This window comes from Crocuta crocuta, unplaced genomic scaffold (genome assembly GCF_008692635.1).
Source record: "Crocuta crocuta isolate KB4526 unplaced genomic scaffold, BGI_CrCroc_1.0 scaffold90, whole genome shotgun sequence".
Lineage (NCBI taxonomy): Eukaryota > Metazoa > Chordata > Mammalia > Carnivora > Hyaenidae > Crocuta > Crocuta crocuta.
This window is the reverse complement of record NW_027527449.1, coordinates 6,132,472-6,159,177: the sequence shown is the minus strand read 5'-3', so window position 1 is coordinate 6,159,177 and position 26,706 is coordinate 6,132,472. Positions and strand designations below refer to the sequence as shown.

At 43.0% G+C, this 26,706-nt stretch overlaps 1 protein-coding gene across 3 annotated transcripts; it reads right to left on the bottom strand.

Moving 5' to 3' along the window:
- Positions 1-504: 504 nt before the first annotated feature.
- On the bottom strand, positions 505-26,700 carry FAM149A (family with sequence similarity 149 member A). Of its 3 annotated transcripts, none has more exons than XM_077762350.1 (14): positions 26,655-26,700; positions 22,052-22,162; positions 21,669-21,807; positions 18,734-18,876; positions 14,996-15,121; positions 13,896-14,066; positions 12,862-13,052; positions 11,937-12,091; positions 7,779-7,882; positions 7,107-7,316; positions 5,146-5,266; positions 3,783-3,911; positions 3,378-3,456; positions 505-725 (listed from the first exon to the last, which is right to left on the bottom strand). In XM_077762350.1, the coding sequence occupies exons 4-14, from the start codon at positions 18,817-18,819 to the stop codon at positions 652-654; spliced, it is 1,446 nt and encodes a 481-aa protein (XP_077618476.1). In that variant the 5' UTR covers positions 18,820-18,876; positions 21,669-21,807; positions 22,052-22,162; positions 26,655-26,700; the 3' UTR covers positions 505-651. The 3 variants fall into 3 exon arrangements, with proteins under 3 accessions (XP_077618476.1, XP_077618491.1, XP_077618482.1); XM_077762365.1 differs by having other exon boundaries at positions 11,937-12,088; XM_077762356.1 differs by lacking the exons at positions 505-725; positions 3,378-3,456; positions 3,783-3,911; positions 22,052-22,162; positions 26,655-26,700 and adding an exon at positions 4,161-4,432 and having other exon boundaries at positions 21,669-21,749.
- Between the last annotated feature and the right edge of the window lie 6 nt (positions 26,701-26,706).

The window sequence follows — 26,706 nt, the reverse complement described above, 5'->3', positions numbered from 1 at the left end:
GCTTCTGATTCTGTGTCTCCCTGTCCCTCTGCCCCCTTCCCCATTCATGCTCTCTCTCTCTCTCCCTCTCAAAATTAAACAACATGAAGAACATAATAAAACAAAATAAAATACAAAATAAAAGAACATTAAAAAAATGGTGTAAGAAAGTCATCACGACAACCAGAACAGTCTGAATCTTAGTTAAATGGACATACAGTACCAAAGAGGGTTTTGCTATTTTCTAGAGAAGGGAGTGACATCACTTCAATAGCGTCCAGGGTTTTGATGGACTAGTGACAGAATGAGACACAAAACATATGTCGAGACACAAAGTTACAAAATGGCTTATTCCTAGATAATGTCCTCTCATATGTTAGGTAGTGTGTGAATACATGCACTGATAGTGTGTGTGTCTGCATATGTGATTGGTAAGGTGACGGATTATAAACACATATTAGATCAGAATGCTTCCGGTAAAGAAGGTCGGTGAATTTGACTTGTCTTCTCTTTACAACGCAAAGGTTCAAAACTAAGTTGTTTATTTGCTTGCATTTCTCTCAGCCGGGCTCACGTCCCACTGTCAGACAAACAGATACATAGTGTAATACTTGTTCTTCTGCTATCCCTGTGATAAATGGCATGCTGGGACTCCGACTGCTCCCGGCTCCATCAAGATGCCACTTGGAATCTCTTTCTTGAAGTCAGAGTCGTCCTCTGAAAAGATTTAGGTGGATGCTGTGAACCTGAAACACCAACCAAAAAGTAACTCCCATTAAACTGCTTAAAAATTCCAGCTCTCAGAAGGATGGCTTTATACATTCAATGCAGGCGATATTTTTTTTTTTTTTTAAGAAAAACAGGGGCGCCTGGGTGGCTTAGTCGGTTAAGCGTCTTGACTTTCGCTTAGGTCATGATCTCGCGGTTCGTGGGTTCGAGCCCCGTGTCGGGCTCTGTGCTGACTGCCGGCTCAGAGCCTGGAGCCTATTTCAGTCTGTGACTCCCTCTCTCTCTGACCCTCCCCTGCTCGTGCTGTCTCTCTCTCTCCTAGAAATAAATAAAACATTAAAAAAAAAAGAAAAGAAAAACAAAAAACTTTCATGTTGCTTTTACATAAACCGGGAAATATGTGAAAACTGCCACTGAGGGTCCTGAGAGGAAGGAAGGATGCTGTTCCCCTTCTCCATTTAGCCTAAGTGCTAGCCCTGTGTCCTCCCAGAAGTGGCTGGTGTTGCTAGAACCTTCTACCCTGAGGTGGATCCCAGGAAGCTGAGTGGTGAGCTCCAGTGGCCCTACTACAGCACGGGCGCAGAAGGAATGTCAGCTGCCTTAAGAGACCCTTCCCACTACTGGGGATACCCCTCAGCTTCTCTTCTTTTTCTTCTGCCCCAGAACAAATGTTGATAAATTAATAGCTCCTGGTGCTTCTTGACCTGGAAGCAAAGCCTGTCAAAGAAAGCTTGTCAGAGAAAAAGAAAAATCCTTGGAAATACAGAAATCTCTCTCTTATGTACCTCAGTTACTTCTATAGCAATGAGAAAGGCTCCCGGCCATCAGTAATAATAGTCACAAAATTATCGATAACAGAATAGAGTGGCTTAGTATTGGGGGTAAATTAAATGTGCGGAGTTAAAACAAATTCAGAAATCCAGTTCCCTCTCTGAACCTCTAATCCTGTGCGCCCAATAACCTGTTAGACAGCTCCACTTTGCGTCCTGTGGTCAACATCTCCAAAACGAAATTCATCGATATTCTCTGAGCCCCATCTTTCAGCACCACCATCTACCACACATCCACGGACTCACTCTCACACACCACGTGACGCTCATCCTGATTTGGCATGGCCCACCCCCCGCCAGGGAAGCCCCTCCATCCGTTGCCGAGCTGCACACCCAGCTGGCACTTCTGCTCATCTCCTCATGGTCCCTTCCACCTTCCTCACTACGCTGAGTGCTCCTCGGGGCCCAGACTGGTGTTTGCATCCCAGCCCTCAGCTCAGAGTATGACACAGAGTGAGTACCTCATATGCTATTTGTTAATCAACACACTGATGCCTACTTTCCTCCTGACCATTGACAATTAAGAGCAATGCCTGATGAAAGGTAGCATGACTGCCTTTTAGAGAAAGGGCTATGGTCACTGATAATAAGAGCTACCAATGCTAGGGAATATGCAAGAAAAAAACGCAACAGAAAGGCATAGCACCCTCGGGCTATTCGCACAGGAGAAAATCTGTAAAAGGCTAAAGAATCTTTGACATCACAATGCTGTAGAACTACAGAAGGGCTGATATGAACAGTGATAAACTTAGTGTGTTGTCACAATGCTTCATTTTTACTAGACTTATTTTTAAATTATAGCACTTGCCTTAAAACAGCACATTACCCTTTACGTTTCACATTATCTATAATACAAATGATGCCTAATTTTTGAACAAACAACATATGCCTGGGATCTAGCGAGGTCTTTTCTATACATTTTCCCCAATGATTGTTTGGTCAACACAGCCTATTATAAGAGAGGAAACTGAGGGGCGCCTGGGTGGCTCAGTCGGTTGAACGTCCGACTTCGGCTCAGGTCATGATCTCACGGTGCATGGGTTCGAGCCCCATGTCTGGCTCTGTGCTGACAGCTCAGAGCCTGGAGCCTGCTTCCGATTCTGGGTGTCCTTCTCTCTCTGCCCCTCTCCTGCTCATGATCTGCCTCGCTCTGTCTCTTAAAAATAAATAAATGTTAAAAAAATTTAAAAAACATAAGAGAGGAAACTGAGGCCCAGGGAGGTTGAGGCTCTCCCAAGAGAGCTCAGGAAGTAGGATGGAAAGCTGGCACTTGATTCCTGAGTGGCACGATGCAGGACAGTATGATGCTCCTTAAACAAAACTACTGGTAACAGTTTTGAAAATTAAAATATCACGGGCCTGAATTTGGACTAGAAACTTTTCTCTAAAAATAGTTATTAGGCTGAAAATAAGTATTTTTCTGTAACACTCTGCATTATAACATATTTGTATTGACTTTATGAGGCATTTTTAAAAATTAGATCTTCAAAGGGAATTAAGAGTAGGGTGTTATGAGAAAACAAGAAAACTGCAGTGCAGAAAGAGACGCTGATTTCTCATAAGACTCATAACACAGCATTTCCTTTTCCTGCGAGTCAGGTCCCAATTTAATGAAGAGCATGTGGGCATTTTCCCTTTATGACTAACAGCAGACAAGGGCTTATCGGTGCAGTTCTGCTCTTTCTAGAGACCTTTGTGTCTGGCCATAGGTGACAAACACGTGGTATTTGCTCTTACCTGGTCAAAAGAGTCCTATTTAGGTAGATAATCTTCCGATTCTCTTTCCAAACTTGAAACTTCACATAACACATCACTTATTTATATGCAGGGAAAACTGACCTGTCAAAAGACTTTGACTTGTCCATGTGTGGCCAGCAAATTCCATCAGGGTCAATGAACCTTTTCGAGGAGTATCTAACTGTTAGAAGCAAAATAAAATAAGGGGTGAGCTCTATTGTCTCAGGTATTTTTTTAAACAAGACTCTTTTTTCTTAATGTTTATTTATTTTTGAGAGAGAGAGTATGTGAGCAGGGGAGGGGCAGACAGAGAGGGAGACACAGAATCGGAAGAAGGCTCCAGGCTCTGAGTTGTCAGCACTGAGCCCGACGCGGGGCTTGAACCCACAAACTGTGAGATCATGACCTGAGCTGAAGTCGGATGCCTAACCGCCTGGGCCCCCCAGGCAGCCGATGCTATTTCAGATATTTTTTAAAAGTCAAATTTTAGGTTAACAGACGACCTACCCGAAATGTGTGGGTTGTGCTGGGTCTTGAAAACTGTTCTATGGTCAGGTATCTTTCTCGAAGAGGTGAGCGTTCTAAACTGTCAGGTACTGCACTTAACACACGGTTCTGAGGATGCCTCCCTCTGTACTAAACAAAGGATAACATGTTTTGGTTTCAAGTAAATGCAATCCTTAAAAAGACAAAAGAAGATTTCTTTCTTTGTGCTTTAACCATTCACTCATTTATTCATCCATTCATTCCCTTACTTGAAACTTTTATTTAGATAGGCAAGTATAACATCTATCAAGCATAAATGTCCAAATATATTTTGATTATATCGTTTTTTTATTTAACCTGAGAAAACAATAGTGTCTTAATAGATAAACCTAATAGAAAACCTAATAGATAAACCACATAATATTCTCAATATTAAATTATAATAGAAATTTTGCATTTACGAAGCCTCTGACTTTTTTATGTGATGTCTGCCTTCTTTTACGATTTTACTCTAAGCCACAACATTCTAAGGTGACACACGAAAGCTGTGCAATTCTTGCCTTTCTAGGAATGGATTCTACTGCTGTTCTCGAGGACGTAAAGGAATGCAAGAGGAAACATTTCGTCAGCTTTTCTCCTTAGGCCTTTATGTTCCCACAGCTGGCGTCGTTCTATGTTTTATGAAATAGGGACACATTATTTGTACGGGAGCGAAGTGGGGAGTCACTGTAACCGTGGGGGGGAACCCGGTTATGCACACTAGCAGCCCCAGACCTTCCCCAGACCTTCCGCCATCGCGTAGCTGGGTGGAGCCTGGGTGTAGACACTCCCCCCACATGGCAACAGACACAGTGCACATTAGCTGTAAAAAGGAGAGCTCAGAAAAATGGCCGGGGCGTCTACTGAGCTCTTACTTTATGCAGGCACTATTTCCCAATTTCCCATGCATAAATTCATTTCATCCTTTGAACAGTCCTCTGAGGGAGGAATCACCGTGGCCCTTTTACAGGTGAGAAAATAAAGGCGTGGGAAGGTTAATTTCTACTAAATCACACAGTTTGCGTGGCAGGGTTCAAACACAGATCTCCCTGCTTCCTGACCTGACCTTCATGCTACTGTCTTTGCAATACCATCCTGACTATCAGATTTGCTTTGACACCTGGACTTTCTGATTCAGTTCAAACCGTGTTTTTATTTCACACGACAGTGAATTAACCCTCCCACCTCCCGTCAGTTCTGGCATGCCAGTTACTCTCAGGGAGCAGTTTATGGTGACATTTCACCTTACGGAGTTCATTCGGAATTGCCCAAATTATATTGTGTGTGTTCGTTTTCCAATAGACAACCTAAATGGTGCGCTTAAATATAATGAAATCTGTCTTACAGGAACAGGTCGAGATCCGGGAACTGCCACATTCTGCTCACCAGTCTCTGAGCCTATGGGGGGTAACCTGCTCCGGGAGGCAGGGGCTGGTGGGGGGGACCCCCGGTCTATGCCGGTTTGCCTGTGAACACAACAACATGTAACTGAGCGCCGGGCAGAGAGAGGGGGAGAGGGGGATGGACCTCACCACGAAGCTCCTTGTCGGAACTGCTAATCACAATTGCCTTTCCAAAGAAATGCTCACGTAGGATGAGCAGAGTGTCAGGAAGACAAATGTCAAGAGGACACTGACCACCAGCTCCAGTCACCTTCTCCTTGCTCAGCAGTGACCGTCGAGCTGTATGTACTGAGTGCTCAGCGATGCTAGTCCCTGTGCAGGATATGGAAATAATTGAAGATCTAGTTCCTTCTCGTAAGGGGCCTATAAGTTACTGAAAACAAGATGAAAACCCATGAAGTTATTAGGGAACAGTGTAATCAGTTTATGTAAGAAAGGGCTATGCTAAATGATTCTAAATATAAGTGCTGTAGAAACTTAGAGAACAGAGTAATGAATGAAGGATAAAATTACTCACAGAGGTGGAGGGCCTAGATGAGGAAAACTATAAAACCTTACGTAAGGTCACTAAAAGGAGACGCAAAATATATTCTTTGATGGGAAAACTAAATATTGAAAATGTCAGTCATCCCTACATTTTTAATAGATTTAATGCTATCAGGTTCAATGTGATACTTTTCGTTCTTGAATTGGACAACCAGATCATAAAGTGCATCAGGATGGGTGAGGAAAGGTCCAGAAGAGACATTCCCCGCCAGACCCTGACCTGGAAAGATTGTCTGGTTCATGCACAAGAGTAGAGAAGGATATTCTATAGTAAGATTCTAATTCATTGATTCATTAGTAATCAAGTTATGAAAATTAAAATATGACCATATTGGCTATCAAGTTTTTAAACACACATGCTACCCATAGTGTAGAGGCTGCATAGAAACAGTTTTCCACCAGTGGGACTATTAATTGTTAGAACCATTTTGGGAAGAGCTTTGGGAAAATATGTGAAGAGTCACAAAAATACCCATAATCTTTGACCTGGTAGCTTTACTTCTAGGACTGTACCAACAGGGAAAGCAATTTCAAGACATCCTTACTAGGATTTATATTGTACATCTGAAACTAATATTATACTGTTTGTTAAGTAACTGGAATTTAAATAAAAACTTAAAAGATTTATAGAAAATGATGTCCACTGTACATTATAATAGTGAAAATATAGAAGAAAGGAAAAGTTTCAGTAATAGGGGAAATATTTAATAAATTCCCACATCCCCATATGTTATTTTCCAGTCATTAAAATCATGCTTTCAGAAATACTTAACACCGTGGAAAACAGGAATCATACTAAGTGAAAAAATATGAAAAAAGCTTTAATAGTAGGATAATGTAGTGTTAGAAAAAAAGATAAGGGAAAGTAAAGAACAAACGTATTCATAGATAAAATCAGTAGTAAATTTATCTGCAGTTAGCATTTTTATATTTCTATGTGTTCGGCATACGGTGACCTTTGACGCCCACTCATAGTCTGGGTACTGCTCTCATGTTCTACTGTGAACTTGTCGTACTTTGATAGAAAAAGCAGGTTACTTTAATAGAAGTAAAAGAGCATGAACAAAATCCCCATGAAGTAAGGACCAGTGTAGCTGGTGTGTTTGTGGGTCAGAGAGAAGGCGAGGCTGACCCCAGTCAAGGCGGGTGGTGAGAAGTAATGGGAAACAGATATGCATAATCAAAGACGGTGACGTTGCCCCAAGCAAACATTGGTTATTGGTGGGACAAACAACCCCTTACTTTTTTTAATGCATAAAACACAGATAGAAAGAACAGTACATAGACTGTAGAGTAGATTTGTCTCATCCTCCGTAACATGTGGTGTTTGCTTTACCAGCAGAGAAACAAGACTTACAGTTTTGTTCCCCTAAGAACTTCGTCACTGTACACATTGGGGGTTTTCATTCTCTGAGAGTCTGAAGTAAGAGAAGGCAGCCTCGTATGCGCAGCTGTTTTCCTTGTGGAAGCGTGGAGTCCGCGAGCATCTGAGACACGTCCCAGACGGTGCCGGGCCAAAGACGGAGCACTGGCCCCCACGCCCAGTGATTTGTCTTCTTGCTCATTCCTGGGGGGTGGAAGTCAAGTTCATTACTCAGCTGTAGGCATTAGGTGAGCAGGGCACAGATAGATGCGTCCTTTAGAAGGCACTGTCTAGAATAGTGCCTGGCTCAAGAAGATACTTCTAAATATTGGCTGAATGCATGGACAGACTATCATTTCAATTCAATTTTAGTTTCAGTGAAGAATCATCCAGAGGAAAATAAGATCTAAGGTTCTCACTGACTGCAATCATATAGTAGAGCCCGGAAGATGAAGAATTCACAGCTATCTTCCTCTTACCTATCGACCCTAACCTAACTCCAGTCATTCTGTGGTTGATATTAGAGCAGTGCATTTTCATTCTCACACATGGCCGCATCCTTCCCTGAACGTGCTCACGCACACCCAGCGCACGGGCTTTTGCCGTCTTCATGCTCAGGTGTATCCAGCATAGAGAACAGGCTGGGTAAGTATTTCGTATACGTACTGTGTTCTGTCTGCAAAATAGGTAGGTCTCTGCTGAAGCGGTTTTGCTTGAATTGTCATCACACCACTCAAATCATTGTAAAAATTGTTGGAGAAGCGGTGAATCTGAGAAAAGTAAAAACAGTAGACGTTAAAAGCACCCAGTGCCACTGCAAGCACTGGCGGCCGTCGGGAAGCAGCAGGAAACAAACGGCACACCCCAATAGGCTAGTGTGAGGAGAAGTTTTCTTTCTTTTCTTTAATTTTTTAAAAATATTTACTTCTTTTTGAGAAAGAGAGAGAGAGACAAAGTGCGAGTTGGGCAGAGAGACAGGGAGACAGAATCCAAAGCAGGCTCCAGGCTCCGAGCTGTCAGCACAGAGCCCAATGCAGGGCTCGAACCCACGAACCCTCAGATCATGACCTGAGCCGAAGTCAGATGCTTAACCGACTGAGCCACCCAGGCGCCCCCGAGGAAAAGTCTTAAGAGGGAATATGCTTTATAAAGATGTGGGAAGAGAAATGACCAGGGAATCGCTTAATTTCCCAACATGATGTAACAACAGCACAGTAGGGGCTCATTACCACTTGTAAGCCGGACGTGGCAAGAAGGGAGGGAGAGGTTTCTGGAAGCCGGAAAGGGTAGCTGCAGGGAGAAATGTCACCAGTCCCTGCGACCTGTTAGAGAGGCCAAGAGAGAACAAATGTCCCACCGTTCAGCTGAGCTCCGAGAGCTATGGGGCAAGGGAGCCCTCCAAACAGCCAGTATGCGGCAGCGGCCAGGGCACGCCATGGTGAAGAAGGCAGAGAGAGATTCTGGAAAAGTAAAGAAAGGGTACCCGGCTCCTAACTGGGCTGCTGCCAGAGGAGGTCTTCACAGCCTGAGGAAGGTAGCTGCCCAGGGCCGGCACAAGAGCCTAGGAAAAAAACCCAAACACCAGATCTCAAAGGCTTACGTTTGAATCCCAATTCTAACCCCTTCCTGACTGGTGGTCTTAGAAAGCTTACTTTGTTCTTGGGAGTCCTAATTTCCTCATCTTTAGGTCGAGGATAATGATACATACTTTGTCTGAGAGTTAAGTTAAATAGCACAGGGAAAGAATGAAGTAAGGGCTAAATAATCCTGAATTCTCTATTTGGTCACACAATATGACCAACTAGCAAGTAAAACAGCATTGTATCCGGCAAACAGGATTTCCGAAACTAGAAATGTATTCTAGTTCAAGATTAGATGTGGCAACCACAATCACATTTACCCCCCATGCTGAATATGTAAAAAAAAAACCATGTTAGCGGAATAAATTAAAACCTATTGTAACTACCGCCAGAACACTCTGACTATTCCAAAACAGGCTCTAATAATACTTTATTTTCAACTTTGTCATCCATTCATTTCCTTTTAACATAGATCCAAATGAAAACAATGAATCAGCTGTAAAAAAAGAAAAACATTTTTGAAACCCATTAAAGCCATGAAAAGAGGGTTGCCTGGGTGACTCAGTCGGTTAAACGTCTAACTCTGGATTTTAGCTCAGGTCATGAACTCACAGTTCATGAGCTCGAGCCCCACATCGGGCTCTGTGTTGAGCCTGATCAAGGTTCTCCGTCTCTCCCTGCCCCTCTCCTGCTTGCACGCTCTCTGTCTTCCTCAAAACTAAAAAAAAAAAAAAAAATTAAATCTATAAAAAGAAAATACTTCTAAAAAAACTCCTTAGATTGATGTTTCCGTATTTTGCAAGCTTAGTTCTATTTTGCCTGACACGTCTAGATTCTTTTCTACATTGTCATCAGCTGCCCATTTTGATGAGATTCATACTGAATATTTGAATATGCAAAGTGGGAAACACTGCTGAACCTCCCAGAGCAGTTTAAAAAGACCAGAAAAAAATAAAATAAGCGGGAGCAATCCCAAAAGTTTATTTTGACAGGCAGAAGCAAAGACGTCTTACTGCAAAGCCCTTACACTACAGAGTAAACCAACCCTATTAGATATTTCTATGTTAAATAACTGCTCCCTGAACCACACATCCTGTTCAGGCCTGTGTTCTTTTACACTTGGTGATTTGCTCCTCTGCTAGGTGCATATTTTTGCCTCTGCCTTGAATAGCTTCCCTTTTCCCTTCAGCCTTACCAAACCCTCCGTGTCATTTAGGATTGAATCATGCATTACTCTACTTTATGGAGGGTGTGCTACTTTTCCTCTGAACCTCATGGCGTTCATGAGCTAAAGGATATCAACTTACAATATATGATGTGATGCGATGTGACGTGATATATGATCTGATATACAATTTGCATCTGGTTATAATGGAAGCCAAGGCTATTGAGTGCTTACTCTATACGATGTACTCAACATCTTATCTCCTTTGCTTCTCAGACTCCTCACAGATCCCATAGATAATGAAACTGAGGCTTTAAGGGACTGATTCAAGATCACAGAGCTCGTAAATTGTGCCACTGGGCCGGACACTTGTAGTTCTATGGCTCAAACTCTCATCTACCCTATTATCTACTGACTGCCTCATCTTGCCTGGGTGCATGTGGGCGTGCAATACTGTTTATCCTGGCTTGACTCCCTCCAGCTAAACTGCATGTACCTCAAGACTAGGAATCCTGTCTTACCCTCTTCATCTCTTCCCCTCCCCCGGCCACACAAGACAAGCTGTGCAAAACATAAAGTCCAGGGGCGCCTGGGTGGCTTAGTCGGTTAAGCGTCCGACTTTCGCTTAGGTCATGATCTCGCGGTTCGTGGGTTCGAGCCCCGCGTCGGGCTCTGTGCTGGCTGCCAGCTCAGAGCCTGGAGCCTGTTTCAGTCTGTATCTCCCTCTCTCTCTCTGACCCTCCCCTGCTCATGCTGTCTCTCTCTCTCCTAGAAATAAATAAAAATATTAAAAAAAAAAACACATAAAGTCCAAACTCTTTAGTGTTACTGAATGTCTCCCATGGACAAGATCAGCCTTTCCAGCCTCATCTTCCACTAAGGAAGCAATTCAAGAAAATGTCCTGAGTGCCTAGTTCACACCAGGCTCTTCCTTAGGAACCCTCACCTATTTATAAGATTTTATCCTGACAGCAATACCTTGCACAATGTATTATCATCATCATTCCCCAGATAAAGGGAACTAAACTTCGGAAAAGTTAAATGACATGTCTACAGTAACTCCCCCATAGGTTCTTGGCTTTCAGTACTCTGGTCTTGACCCAATGCCCCTGGCGGTCCCAGCTTCCTCGCCTCTAATCCCACCCCGTCCAATCACTGTTCTCTACACACACCCCTTCCACCTCCCCCACCATGCCTCTGCTTGCCCCGAAATGACCCAGGCGGATTTCCTACCCATGCAAGCCCTACTTGTTTCTTTGCATTTCTACTCAAATTTCACCTCCAACCTAAAACATCAAGACTCCAGCTCCAGTCAGGATGAATCGTTCTCTCCTCTATTCTTCTGAGGTCCTGTTTTGCACAGAACTGACACAATGTATTGCATATGACTTGTATTATGCTTTTCATTCTACTAGATCCGGGACTATGCTTTCATGTATATGGTAAACACAACTCAACACACCTAATATGGTGCACTTAATGTAAACTCATTAAGGGTTGAATGGATCCAATATACTGGCTTTTTTTTTTTTTTTTAATCATTTTGGAGGGAAGACCAGAGAACATCTATAACCTTCATATTGGTTATAAATGTTGTGGAAAAGTAGTTTTTCTCTTTAAATATATGGAGGGGCACCTGGGAGGCTCAGTTCTTTAAGTCTCTGACTTCAGCTCAGGTCATGATCTCCCTGTTTGTGAGTTCGAGCCCTGTGTCGGGCTCTATGCTGACAGCTCAGAGCCTGAAGCCTGATTCAGATTCTGTGTCTCACCCTCGCTGCCCTTCCCTTGCTCTCTCTCTCTGTCTCAAAAATAAATAAGCATTACAAAAAATTTTTAAAAGTAAAAATAAAAATATGAAAATAGCTCTACAGCTCAAGGCAGGTGGGAAGGAAGTCTCAAATCTGAGTGTCTCTATTCTATTGAAGAATATGGTGGTGCTACTAAGCCCTATACAAAAATTATTTTTAAATTTTAGTCCAATCAACAGACCCAAATACTTGATATTAGAACAGCAGACACTCTGACATAGAGGCCAGACACAAAACTCTTAAAGAGAGAGACTGGTAGAAAAACATGTACCTGAGGTGGATGAAGATGAGAAGCCAGGGATATACTTCGGGCTTCAGAGCTTCTGGATGGGGGAACACTCAAGGCATCAGTGTTCATACGAGAAATGAGCGTAAGTGGAGATTTATTCTCAGCTACTTTCAATTTTTCTTTCTGTTTCTTTCCTTCTGGGTCAATGACCAAAAAAAATCAATATTAGGAAACATATTATCTAATATAGGTACTTAAAATTCTCTAAGAGAATATTCATTCTGAGTTACTGTGAGTCTCCGATGGCCACTGGACCGTGTAGAACACACAGACCCCACAAAGCAATTGTCTGATATGACGCTTTCCCCACACACATTCTATCATTTCAATGGTAGGTGGAAAGCGAGGGATTATGCACTGGGGCAAGAAAAATTCTTGCTATAGTATAATACCCCAACTGATCCAGAGATTGGGAAAAGAATATATTTAAATTAACATGGTCACTACCCTACTGATTACCTAACATCAGCCATTATTGTCCACCACTGACGTTTCTTCTTGACCTCAAGTCGTTCTGAGAACATTTTAGGAGGTTAAATGAAGTGATCGTTAAATCATCTGTGTGTCCAATTTACAAATAACGTCATGAACAATTAAAAACCAATATCCTATTATTAGAGAAGGCTCCCTATTATTAGAGATTTTTAAAGTGACTTTTAGCTTCTTTCTTGTATCATCCTATGTTAGTGTTTCAGAAGTGCATACATGTTATTTTTACAACTCAAAAAATAACAATGTCCTTTTCGAAAGGATTAAAGATCACTTGTGAATGAGGGCGGAAAACCTACTTCCCTTCTCACCCAATCACATGCCAGGTGTGGCCAAGCTGGGTGGGGGCACAAAGCTGGGCAACGGGGGTCTTTTTTTTTTTTCCTTTTCATTAGGGTCACATGCTACAAATAAGTACCTGGGAGCGTAGCTTCCCAATGTTTTCTAATCAGCTCTTCGAATAGTTCTACCACATCTGTCCAGACACGATCAAACACTCCCGCAGCCACCGCGTCTCTGATACAGTCATGAGGAGAAACAGGAGGAAGTCCGTGTTTACGCCACATCCTATGACGATGAACTGATTTTTGTTCAGGACATTCATCATCCCTAAGAACAAAACCCAGGTAATTACTAAAAGTATCAGCGGTTAAAGTCAAAACAGTGCTATCTATCTATCCATCGATCCACCCACCCATCCACCCATCCATCGACCTACTATGCATGTATATTACACATATATGAATGAACATACCATTGTTTTATTTTTAAAAATTTTTTAATGTTTTATTTATTTCTGAGAGAGAGAGAGAGAGAGAGAGAGACAGTGTGAGCAGGGGAGGGTCAGAGAGAGGGAGACACAGAATCTGAAACAGGCTCCAGGCTCTGAGCTAGCTGTCAGCACGGAGCTCAACATGGGGCTCGAACCCACGAACCGTGAGATCATGACCTGAGCCAAAGTCGGATGCTTAACCAACTGAGCCACCCAGGCGCCCCCATACCATTCTGTTTTAAATACCACATTGTGTATTTAAAACTTTTTAATGCTACCAGTTTTTAATCACGAGGCAAATTTTTATTATTCAATATCTGTAACTTCTATCTAAGAACCAATTTAAGTCTCTGCATTTAGTGCAGAAACAGGGCCTTCCTCTTTGCCCTTCTGGACAGCCTGGAGGCCTCAGGTGGCCCTGTCCACTTTCATCAGCATGCTGAACACACACCCTGTGTCCTATCTGTGCCATAGGTCAAAGCAGAAAGGGAAGCGTGGATCTACCAGACATATCCTCTAAGGAATCTAAAAATTTGGGGGAGTCTATTACTCTCAAAAAAATGGAAAATCTTTTGGACAAGTAAAAACAACACAAAACACCAAATGAACGGATAATCAAAATAAATGCCAAGTAAGTTAACATTATTATAGTAGGCCAATGTCAAATAAATTCTAGTTACTCTTCTTTTCCGTCAAAAGCAAAATATTCTTCAATCTTTCCATCCACATCATAAATCTCTTCTTCCAGGGGTGGACACGCCAGCAGGTCAGCAGGCCGTGTGCAAGCGGGGCCCAGGAGGGCAGAGGCGGGACACACCGCTGGGAGTATCTGGGAGCCAGAGACGCACAGCCTGTGGGGAAAGAACAGACCCTCCGTGAGAGTGTGCAGAACATCAAGAATACGAGGCTTGGATGATTTGGACGAGTCTTTAAATTATCCACAAAGTACAGATTCCCAAACAAACAAAAATCATTGATTATTACATTTGATGAAAGTCATATCCTTAAAAGCAACATTTTAACACAGGCATCATTCAACATTTTAAGGGCCTTTTAAAAGCTTCACTTACTCTAGGCGTTTGAACCCCCTTGGCTGAAATGAAAAGATGTCACAGCACAGTCCCAACTATGTGTGACTGGCATAGTGAGATCTAAACCTGTTGGCAACCAAAAGAAAACGGGGTAGAGATTTATTTCTTCTGCTATTGTGTTGGAGCTTGGGATCCACCACAAGGGGTCAGCTTTTGGTTTTGCATCTAGCCTGCCTTTCTGAGTCTTTGAAACAAAAGTTCAAAAGTTAACTCCCTTGATATCCGTATTACACTCATCACCATCATCACCATTGTCACTATCAACTTAGAATGAGAAGCATCCTGTGAAAAGATGCTCTGCCCCTGCCCCTCACTGAAATCTAAGCTTCCAAATCAGTGGAGCCAAGGCTCCTGGCAAAGATAGACATGAAAAGTATAACTAAAATGAAATGAAAAAAAAAAGGGGGCACCTGGATGGCTCAGTCAGTTAAGCATCTGACTCTTAGTTTCAACTCCGGTCATGATCTCGGGGTTTGTGAGTTTGAGCCCTGTGTGAGGCTTCGTGCTGGCAGTACAGAGCCTGCGTGGGCTTCTCTCCCTCTCACCCTCTTTCTCAACCCCTCCCCAGCTTGTTCGCTCTCCAAATAAATAGACTTAAAACAAATAAAATAATAAAAATAAATATAAATGAAAAAGTACCACTAAAATGAAATTAAAAGTACTTTCGAAAGGAACTTATAGGCACCTACTCTCTGCTGTCGTGGTTGCGTCCGCAGGCATCCAGGAAGGGCGTGTGGACCACGGAACTCGGCTCGTTGCCCTGGAAATGTTGGAACCCTTCATCAGCTGGCACTATGAGCTGCCTTCCTAATACTCTGAGAAGGGGAAGAAAACAAAAGAAAAGAAAAGAGAAAGAGAAAGGAAATTACTAATATTTTTGATCAGAGAAAGGAAGACCTGTTTTGCAATGCTGAAAGTCAGATGAAATGGCATTTTGAAGGCGTGTATGAAGTGACAAGGTACATGCTGGTCCATGAGAAGCACGATGGTGCCACAGAACAAGCCTGGGCTGTGAGGGAGCAGGAGAGACTGTCCTCACCACTGATGAAAAGATCTGAGGCAAAGTTCTTGGGCTCTCTAAGCCACAGATTTCATCGGTTTGCTTTTTTTGTAGGAAAGATATAATAATAGTTACCTGTAGGGCTGATCGGTGGCTTAGAGATGACAGATTCAGACGTCTAAGGTAATGCTGGGCTCTCACAGGAGCTCTCTATGCTTGCTAATATCTACATAATGAATAAAACTATATAAATATACACACTGGGCTTACATTCTCTGCAGTCTTTCCTTTTTCCACCCTGCCCTCCTTCATTTTCATCTTAATTATTTAAAACAGGACTGGCAGGGCCAGGTCTGAGCTCCTGGCTCTTCAGTAAGTGCCCCGTGCCTAGAAAAGTAAGCACCCGCAATGAATATTCGGTGGGCGTACTATACTCTTCAAGACACAGGGCTGATGAAGGACTGGAGAAGACTTAAAAACTACTGAGTAAATATTTCTTGTAAGTTACCTAGTTGAGGTAAGCAAAGAAAATCTCTCTATATTTGTGTGGGGAATAAGCTTAGCAATTCCCTGAGGCTGCACCCATGGGTTAACAAGGCATAAAGAATTAGAAAGCCACAGGATGTTCACACCCAAGTTTGGGTAAAGGAGATTAGGTAAATAGGTATAGGTAAGGCAGGGCAAAGGCCCCCATATAGGACAAAGGTATATGAGGTGGAGAAGATTAGGCATTCGGGGTGGAAACACCCCCCTAACTTAGTACAAGAGCAGAAAGCCGCTTTCACAGGAAGGACCAAATTAGGTAAACAGGTAAATAGGGCTATAGAGTGGGGCTAATCAGCAAAAGAAAGGTGCCTTGTCGCTGGGAGCCACACCGGCTTCACTGGATGACAGTCAAAGCGAGGAAATGGCAGCTTTTGCACAGCTCCTGCCATGAGAAACGAAAACTGTTACCTCCTTCTACTACTGGCTCATGTTGGAAATGAGCCTGCTGGTATTGACCAGGCCTCACAATATTCCAGATCACACTGATATTCCCCACACAGATTCCTCATAAGGAAAAGCATATTCCTGCCTTTTCAAAAGAGATTTTAGATGAAAGCATTGTGGATGATTGTCAAAAGGCTCTTCCTATGGGCCTTGCAGATCCAAGACCTAGATAATAAAGGGGGTTAAGAACACAAGAGTTACAATTGAGCCTGGACCCTGAGACAAAGGGCCTAATTTAGGGCAGAACTTAAGTTAATACTTATACCTTTTCTAACTGGTGATGTATGGCAGTCCCTTCGCTAAGGCCTACTTTCTGCAAACACCCTCCCTTACACTGGCGGCGGGGATGAGGGTAGATAAGAGTAGCTAAAACATAACCTAAAAACAAGGCCGACACATTTAGGGCCTTCATGGTGTTTACACGTGCAGCATCAAGTCAAAAAGCTTTCCACAAACAATTTATTAACCAGCTCAAAAACACTGGTCCTCTTGTGAGCCAGACAGAATGACTCCTGGCCTATCTATATACAACGTAACCTATGTGCTATGTGTTGGGAGCCGTTTCTGAGCTCATAGGTTGAGAAAGAACCTCCCTAGGAGGTTAAGGTGAGTTGCAGGGACTCTTACTGATCAGAGGGCGACGGATATCCACCCGCACCCAGCACCCAATTGTTTCGGCTTGGAGCACCAACCCCCAAGGCGTCTTGTGAGTGACTTATTCTGGCCTTGAATATGCTGATTGCACCCTGTGAAGGAACCTATTGTAGGAACTTCTTCTTTTGTAATTATGGCAGCAAACATTGTGTTTCCTGAAACACGTGTTTTTCTTAATACTTCTCCTTAAACAAACAAGCTATTGACCCCTGCTCACAAAGAACTAACTTCACCCCTTTTATGCTAAAAACATTGTCTTGTATGCTAAAGGACCTTCCTTCCCCATAGGAGAAGCATCTAAATCCCCTACCTCAATCACTATTGATAAAGGTTATGCATGAGTCTTCTACAAATCTATGTTCCCGGATATTCTTACATATCAAAGAAATTTGTCATCAGAAATCATGGTCAAAGGCAAATGCCACTCCTGTGCAACCCCCCAAACACTTAATTACAAAATAAAGTTAAGCCCCAGTCAGAGCAGAGATGCCTGCCTGGTGACCAGAAAGATTCTCGTGGCTCCCTCATTCCCTCCCTCGCCGACACCGTCCATCCTTCAGGGACGCCTGGACCAGGAGGAGCCAGCCTCGGGCACCTTGTTGACCCTGCGGCAGCATGCTGTCTTTCTTGTCCCCTAGACCAGTTTAGGTAAACCGAGGTGGTGCCTCACATTTGCTATAAACACCGGTGCCAGGATTTTGTTTTGTATTGACCCAAAGCCCTAACACCGCCTATCTTCAAAACCCACTTTCCCTCACGTCCATGAAACAATGTTCACAATTTCATTGTCTCTTTGCGCACATCCACCACCATGTCTGTGAGCCTTCGGATCCTAACAAAAACGGAGCAAGGACCCTTAATCGGGGTACTTGTCTCCTCCTGTACATTAGCCTCTCTTGCATTTTCAATCCTGCGTCCGGCTTTCTTGCCGGACAAGAAAGAACTCCAGACCCAGAGTCTACCACACATTTGTAGGGGTGTTCTAATCTATTCTCCCCAGATATAATACAAAGGAACTTCACATAACTGAGATGAATTTTTCTCCTATGCGCATCTGGCTGAATAACTGAAGGAAGAATAGCTTTCCTTCACACCCAATCTATATTCTCCAGCTTTCCTATTCAAAACTAAGCTATCCTGGGGCACCCAGGGCACTCCGTGGTTGAGCATCCGACTTCAGCTCAAGTCATGATTTCTCCGTTTGTGGGTTTGAGTCCCACATCGGGCTCTGTGCTGATGGTTCAGATCCTGAAGCCTGCTTCAGATTCTTTGCAGATTCTCTCTCTCTGTCCCTCCCCCACCTGTACTCTCTCTGTCTCTCAAAAGTAAACGTTAAAAAAAAAAAAGCTTTCCTTTATCAAAAGGAATCTTGATGAGTTAGTAAAATCCAGCTATTTAATTACTCAGCAAATAATCACTCTGTTCCTCCCCCACTCCGACCCCAAATACTGTTCTCAGCTCTGAAGGCTGACGTGCTGCTCACAAACATGAAAGGTAAAGGGTCATTTCTACTGTTTCTCTATTTGTCACATATGCAGTGTTCTTTGAAGAAATGAGCTACATTTGCCTCTCACAAATCAGAATGCACCTGGGCTTTGGAATGTCCCAATATTTCCTCAGACACTATTTCAAAGAATGTGCTTTCTCAGTAAAGACGTGTATCTGGATACATATTCTGACCGGGCAATTGCTTTCAGTCAAAATATACAAACTGTATTAAACAGGTCAGGAGTGGGTGGTTCCAAAACCCATTTCAGAGAATTACTGTGAACAACTTGCATACCTCAGATGGAGGGATCTTCTGGCCCACTCGCTGCATTCAGCCACTAGATTCTGAGTCTGAGGGCTTACTTTCCCTTCGAATAACATTTCTTCCACCTCCCAGAATAACTGCTGTACTTTCTGTGCATTGGCTTTGTCAAACTCCTAGAACAGAAATGCACATTCGGTTACAAGACTAAAAATTGCAGAAGTACGATGGGCGCCTGGGTGGCTCAGTTGGGTAAGTGTCTGACTTTGGCTCAGGTCATGATCTCACAGTTTGTGAGTTGGAGCCCCACGTGCTGACAGCCTGGAACCTGCTTCAGATTCCATGTCCCTCTCTCTCTGCCCCTCCCCTGCTTGCACTCTGTCTATCTTTCTCTCTCAAAAATAAACATTACAAAAATAAAAAAATTAAAGTCGCGGAACTATGGCCTTCATAATCAGTAACACAAATTGAAAGTGCTCATTATATAGAAGGCGTAAAACATGATAACAAGAACGTGGACTTTGCAGTCACAAACACACCAGTGGCCCAATTTTTACTCTTCTGATAAATTACATGCCACTGTGAGACTCTGCTTCTTTAACTGTTAAACAGAGATCATCTCCACCACATGAGCTATGAGACTTGAGATTATACACAGATATACAGGTAAAGGTGTACATACTGACAGACACTGATACACTCACACACACACACCCCCATATGTTTATGCACACAACACATATATATACACAGACGTATGTCCCTCATATAGCTGGGCGTGACACACCTACATGTATCTGTAAAATGCCACCCAGTTTGTTCTTCTGATGATGATTCCACTGAAAAGGAAAACTGCTTTTATAGAAAGGGCCATGTACCTTCTAGGGGCGTCTGAACCTGAAGTCTAATACACACTCAAGAACAGCAGGGGCACATTCACTTTGATACACCTGATTAAATCTGGTTGATTTTTCACAGAACGCTATTCAGTGTTTTGTGCTGTGCTGCTTCCCTTAAACTGGTAACAAATTACATTCCCCCTACAGCAGAGGAGTTGAATTCTCTCTTTTAAAATGCACACAGGGTAAAAACTAATAATATTCGCCTCCCAGAAGGGGACTAGTGGACTGAGCCATGGAGAAAGGTTTACTTTCAATTTTCTCTCTTTTGGCTTTTGTTGCTTATTGCAAATATTGTATATCAAAAAAGTAAGTTAAATTTTTAAAATTATTTTCTAATGTTTGTCTGTTTCTGAGAGAAAGAGAGACAGAGCATGACCAGGGGAGGGCCAGAGAAGGAGGGAGACACAGAATCCGGAGCAGGCTCCAGGCTCTGAGCTGTCAGCACAGAACCTGACACGGAGCACAAACCCATGAACTGTGAGATCATGACCTGAGCCGAGGTCAGAGGCTTAACCAACTGAGCCACCCAAGCGCCTCAGTAAGTTAAAGTTTTTAAATGAAAAGCAACTGTAGGGCCTGATGTAATATCAACTCTTGAAATGGAAGTCACAAGAATCTCTGGATAATTACACGAAAACGTGTACCGGTAGAATCGCGGAATTTGGACGCTATGAAGCAAGGGTTCTCAGCCTTCTTCCCGCCTGCAGAGGCATGAAAGTGGGGTGGGGGGCTGCTCATTGCAGGTGTGGGAGCCCCGCCTTGTCTGAAAAGTCCTGAGTGACTGGGACCTGACTTTCCAGCGTCCCTCTCACCGCCGTGGGGAGCCCAGCTCTCTCCCACCCCCACAAGGAAGTGGACCCCATGTGCCTACCGAGTGGCCAACTGCTTTGAAAGAGAGCAAAGGAGACCAGGACACGAACCAAAAGACCGCAGAGCCAGCACCCAAGCCACTGAGTCTGTCCCCTATTCTCAGGGGTGATGGAGGGGAGACTGAGGCCAGAGACTGTTGCCGGCCAAGCGCCCAACAAAAGCCAGAGCTGGAGACTCACAGCCAAGCATCCCCCTCCCAAAGAAAACAAAAATAGGTTAAAGTTACCAGCTTCTGTTGGGTTAGAGGTGAAAATAAAAGATGTGGTTTAGAATACGGGTGGGAAATTCCCTAATCACTGGTCATTTTGCTCAGTTTTCACTTTTCCACAAGTTTTCTAGTATATAAGTTCCTGATTGTCAAAGTCTGTCTTGAATTTCTAACCATAGATAGGATATGAGATCATTTGTAACATACAGAGGGGGAGGGTTGGGAAGTGGAAAACAAAACTAAAATTCTCAACAGCTATGATTCTGGGTTATGAGATAACGAGTGATTTTTATTTTTCCTAGTATTTTCTGTATTTTTAAGTTTTTCCATGTGACATGTAAATACATTCATACAGATGAATGTGGATGTGTGTAACAGATAATGCTTTCAAAATGGGTAAAAAAGTTATTTAAAAGTAATAGAACAGGGCACTTGGGTGGCTCAGTCAGTTCAGAGTCTGACTTTGGCTCAGGTCATGATCTCATAGTTCGTGGGTTCAAGCCCCGCATCGGGCTCTGTGCTGGGATTCAGCCCTGCACTGGGCTCTGTACTGGAGCTCAGCCCCACATCAGACTGTGTGCTGACAGCTCAGAGCCTGAAGCCTGCTTTGGATTCTGTCTCTCTCCCTCTCTCTGCCCCTCCCCTGCTCTCTCTCTCTCAAAATAAATAAACTTAAAAAAAAAAAAAAAGAACTCTTGGGGTGCCTGGGTGGCTCAGTTGGTTAAGCTCAGGTCATCATCTCACGGTTTATGAGTTCAAGCCCCGCAATGGGCTCTGTGCTGACAGCTCAGGGCCGGAGCCTGCTTCGGATTCTGTATCTCCTTCTCTCTCTGCCCCTCCCCCACTCCTGCTCTGTCTCTGTCCCTCTGTCTCTCTGTCTCTCGCCTCTCAAGAATAAATATTAAAAAAAATTGTTTTTAAAGTAAAGAAAGCAATTCTTCATTATAAAGTATAATCACAGAATTCGACAAAATATTCTGAGACATACGTCATCTCTCCAAGAGTAAATGGAGCTCCTCTCCGTGGATAAGCCGGTGGTGGAACTTTGGGTCTTGGACCCCGACCACGAGTTGGGGGCCCCTGCAGGTGTGGGGCGGCCGCTTGATGCCAATGACGACAAGGATTCGCTGCAGAGACAAATGTGAGCAATGTGGGAAGAGGTTATACTGCAAGTGGTTTTGCTTCTCTGAGCTGCTTTTAAGACTGATTTTAAAACATTTATGCAGTGTAGCATTTCGCTACCCTAAAAATAAAACCTTTTTTTTTTTACACTTTGAGAAACGCATGGCCCATTACTGATTTTGCTTCCTATATTCATTATGGGCATGTTTTGATTTTGCAACCACAAGCATTTTACAAGTTAATTCTTACCAGGTATATTTATCGATGGCTTTCTGCACTTTTCTTGTAAAACGTGTAGGTAAAGGATCTTTGCTTTTGACAACGAAACTGTGCTTTCCAGGTCCTTCTGACAGTCCTCTTCTGAAAAATAAAATAAAACATGAAAACCATCTCTAATGTAATAATAGAACTTTACTCATTAAGACTTTTAAAAGGTCCTTTGGCATAAAGTTGCTTCTCCCTTCTTGCTGTGACCCCCTAAACACACACATGTGCATGCACACACATGTGCTCACACATACCATATTTCCACAAGAAACTGAGGTCTAGGATCTTACCAGTTTTGTTTTTCTTAGAAAAAGGTTGTCATTAACCTATATGCCTCTTTACGTAAAATGGGAAAAAACACACACACACAACTTTTTGTAACTTAGCCAGACCGGTAAAAGTTGCCCCAAACTCTGGGCAGACGCAGCCTCACTCCAGAGCAAGTGAACCATGAGCTAGATTTCAGGTTCAACTTGTCCCCTGACCAGGTGCCTTTGTGATTAAACAAGCCAACCAGCCTTCCAGGGAAAAACTTGATAATCCCATATTAACTCTGAAATATATTAAATTCTGTTGAATCTCCACACAAGTGCATGAATAGAAGAAATGAGTGAAACACACAAACAATAGCTCATTTTAGTTTGGTACCATTGTCTGGTTTGCTGCCTAATGTGGAGAGAGTTTTAAATATTAAAGTTAATGGAAAACTACAACAAAGGAAGAACTCTCTAAACTTTAAATAAGGTCCTAAACCTGACTGGTATAGGAAAGCTAGTGTTAATCATTAAAATGCCCTTACAATGAATCTCTTAAAACATTTACTTGCCTCTTAGTCAAAGTAACTTCCTAACGTTTAACAGTAAACAACTTCTATTCTTTTATAGAAATAATAGTTTCTCATACAAATAACTCCTATTTTATATCAACTGAAGATATGGCAGTGATTTGGGGGGGAAACATCAACTTTCAGTCTTTTTAACAGGGATACCACGGTAATACTCATTTAAAAAAAGTTTTCTGTGTCATCAATTAAAATGGTGCCTAATTTTCAGCATTTATATTACTGGATGTAAACGGAGTTTTAAAAAATATTAATACAGATTGGGGCACCCGGGTGGCTCAGTGAGTTAAGTGTCTGACTTTGGTTCAGGTTGTGATCTCGCAGTTCAGGGGTTTGAGCCTTGCATCTGGCTCTGTGCTGATAGCTCAGAGCTTGGAGCCTACTTCTGATTCTGTGTGTGTGTCTCTCTCTGCCCATCCCCAGCTGAGGCTCTGTCTGTCTCTCTCTTTCATAAATAAACATTAAAATAATTGAAAAATATTAATACAGAGAATAAATTCTGCCCTTAGTTATGTACCTATAGTACTCTACAACAAAGGGAATTTGAAAAACAAGTTAATTAGCACAAACAGAGATTAGCAAGGACCTCTGCCTTCCATACATATGTTCCCCATAAATACGAGACAACAGAATCATATAATTTTTTCCCCTCCTTATTGCTTATGTGTCTTAAGCACAATCAGGTGATTCTGAGAATAAAGGTGCTAAGAAAGAAGAATACAGGACAAGCTCTTACGCTAATCAACAGCTTTACCTTTGGCCTTATTCGGTTGCTTTTTTTTTTTTTTTATTTTTTAAAAAATGTTTTATTTATTTCTCGGAGAGAGAGAGAGAGAGACAGCGTGAGCAGGAGGGGGTCAGAGAGAGAGGGAGTGACAGACTCTGAAACAGGCTCCGGGCTCTGTGCTGACTGCCAGCACAGAGCCTGATGTGGGGCTCGAACCGACGAACCGCGAGATCATGACCTAAGCAAAAGTCGGACGCTTAACCGACTAAGCCACCCAGGCACCCCTTTATTCAGTTGCTTTTCAAAACCACCAATTACTTATAATTTTCACGTGACTCAGTAACTCTTTAGATAAACATGATGCGTATGATGGAAAAGAGACAATCGACTAAACACACATCAGAGAGAACTGCTTTGAGCATTAAGAAAGAAATCCTAGTCTACAAGTTAATCTGCTTCTACTGAGAAATAACTTGAAACCTCAGGGTGGTGAATTAAATGAAACATGTTGCTTCATAATATCTATATAAGGATAGCACAGATGCATTAGAATCCCGCTCTGCCTCTGACAGGCTGTGTGTTCTGAGCAAGTTGCTTCTCGTCTCTGGGACCCATCTGTAAAACAGTGCAAATACTGTTAATGTTTTCATACAGTTGTGAGATCTAAATCAGATTGAGCATGTACAGTGTCCACATCATCGGTGGTGGCTCTATCAGGTGGCCCTTGCTCACTGCTTACACTGTCATCACACATTACTCTCGGAAAACACGAAGCTGTTTCTTTGCACTTCCCGCAGCATTTTGTATTATACAGGCCCCTTCCCATCCCACAGCTTTTTACTTAGATCATTTTGACACTTTATTTTTTCCTATCAGTAGCACCTAAAAGAATGCCTATCACATTGAGATGCTCTATGTTTGCTGAAAGAATCAACAATCAAAGATTAAATTAGAGAGTCAAATAGTGGATATGGTTTCACTCTGGAAGTTCATGTTTACACTACATTGTGACCAGACACGAACATACTCTTCAAATTCAAGACATTTCTGGAGAATTTTTTATCCTTCGTGAAGAAAGAAAATTCACAGCTCTTGGGATAACTGATAGCTACAAAAGTGACTTTTATAATGAATGGTTGCATAAAATGNGGGTGGGGGTGGGGGGGGGGGGAGTCTTTCCAATCTAAGGAAATGATTTACAGAATGAAAGCACCAATTTCTCTCTTCACATAACACCATCTATTTTCTCCAGATAGCATTCGTACTGACTTCGAAGTATAGCTGATGACAGATCTTCAGGATTCAGGGATTGGGTTAGTAGAGTGGCCGGAAGGGTGGGGGAGGGGGATCTACTATAAAATGGATGCCCCCAACCACCATCTACTTCTACACTTTATCTCCAGATTTTTTTTCTCCTCTGGGCTTCGTGTCTCATCTCCTTCAAAAGTCTCTATATTTCTGTGGAACTTCTTGAACTTCAGAGTTCAGCGTAATAACATACACATTTGACCACAGAGTTCAGAAATCTGAAGGGGAATTTGAACCTATTAATTCAATGAATATCCAAAGTCACCAAGAATATAGGGACGGAGCTGCTCCCTGGACCCAGGCCATCTGACCTGTGACCCAAACTATTGACACTGTTAAGCAAAAACAGACTCTATACAATTTGCCTTTTGTTTTTTCTTTTTATGTCTTGTTTTGTTTTGAATCTTTGATTTCTCTCCTCTAACCAATCTTTATACACAACACTGCACATCTTTAATTTCCTGTAAACTATCAATTCCTATGTAAACTATGCAGTCTAAAAAAGGGTACAGGGCACCTGGGTGGCTCCGGGTAAGCATCTGACTTTGGCTCAGGTCATGAGCTCACAGTTCATGAGTTCGAGCCCTGCTCTGGATGATCTCAAGCTCCACTTCAGATAAGCCCTGCTTCTCTCTCTTTCTCTGCTGCTTACTCAATTGTGCTCTTTCTCCCTTGCTCTCTCAAAATAATAATAATAATAATAAAAGTGTACAGGATTTACAGCATGTGTCTTATAAATACCTTAAAACGTGAAAATGGTGGAACATCTATCAAGCTTTTATTACTTAATATATAGACATATAACAATTTTAAACAAGTTTCTGTCTATACCACTTAGATTTTAGAGATGTTAAAAAACTGCTAATGCGTAATTTGGAAAGAGGGCCTGGCCCACTGAAGTGCACCCACGGAACTATATGGCCCTAATTTCCCGTGCATCAAATTTAAGGCTGAGTCCTAACCTCCACAAGTCACTCTTCCCAGTGCACAAGGTAATGACCCAAATACCTGTTTTTTAAAATGTTTATTATCGAGAGAGAGAGAGAGAGAGAGAGAGACAGAGCATGAGCAGGGGAGGGACAGAGAGAAAGGAAGACAGAATCCGAAGAAGGCTCCAGGCTCCGAGCAATCAGCACACAGCCATGTGTGAACTATGGGATCATGACCTGAGCCAAGGTCGGACGCTTAACCGACTGAGCCACCCAGGCGGCCCCCAATTTTTACTTTTTAAAACTTGCCTCTTGATGGCCCACAAATCTCTTTGCCTTGTAGAAATTCAATATTAAACAGTGACCAAAGCTCTCAAAATTTTGTATTTCTGCTTAAAAGGACCGTCTGAAACGAGCGCTGTGTTCTGAATGGGTTGAAACGAAGCCGGTTTTGTGGATGGGCCGCCTCTCACGAAGATGCTCTTGCCCTAAAACACCCGAGGCCGCCCCGACTTCAGACAAGCGCGGCCTAGAAGCAGCCGCAGCTCGCCGGGCCGCTGGGCCATCTGTCATCTCACGCGTCTCCGGGCAAGTGAGCGCCCTCGGCCCTGGGAAAGCTGGATGACGTCAGCATGAGAGATTTCATCAACGGGTCCAGGGACTCGGCCCAGAAGGATCCCAGCTTTGCAGCCAGGGTTAACCAGCACACACACGGCACGAAACTGGACACGGTCAAAAGTTCACCATCCCACCTCCCTTCCCCGATCAATCGAGACTTACCCAATCACAATCAGCCCCAGGCCTCGGCTGGCGTCCCCCGGGCCGGGCCCCG

What these genes read in the sequence shown, in the direction of transcription:
- FAM149A (XM_077762350.1), bottom strand. Translation starts at nt 18,819, where the DNA reads ATGTTATTCGAAGGGAAAGTAAGCCCTCAGACTCAGAATCTAGTGGCT. An exon ending in AGAAGATCCCTCCATCTGAG is followed by an intron (nt 15,122 to 18,733) that starts GTATGCAAGTTG and finishes TCCCCTTCTCAG; the next exon opens with AGTATTAGGAAGGCAGCTCA. An exon ending in TTGGGAAGCTACGCTCCCAG is followed by an intron (nt 12,092 to 12,861) that starts GTACTTATTTGT and finishes TCATTGACCCAG; the next exon opens with AAGGAAAGAAACAGAAAGAA.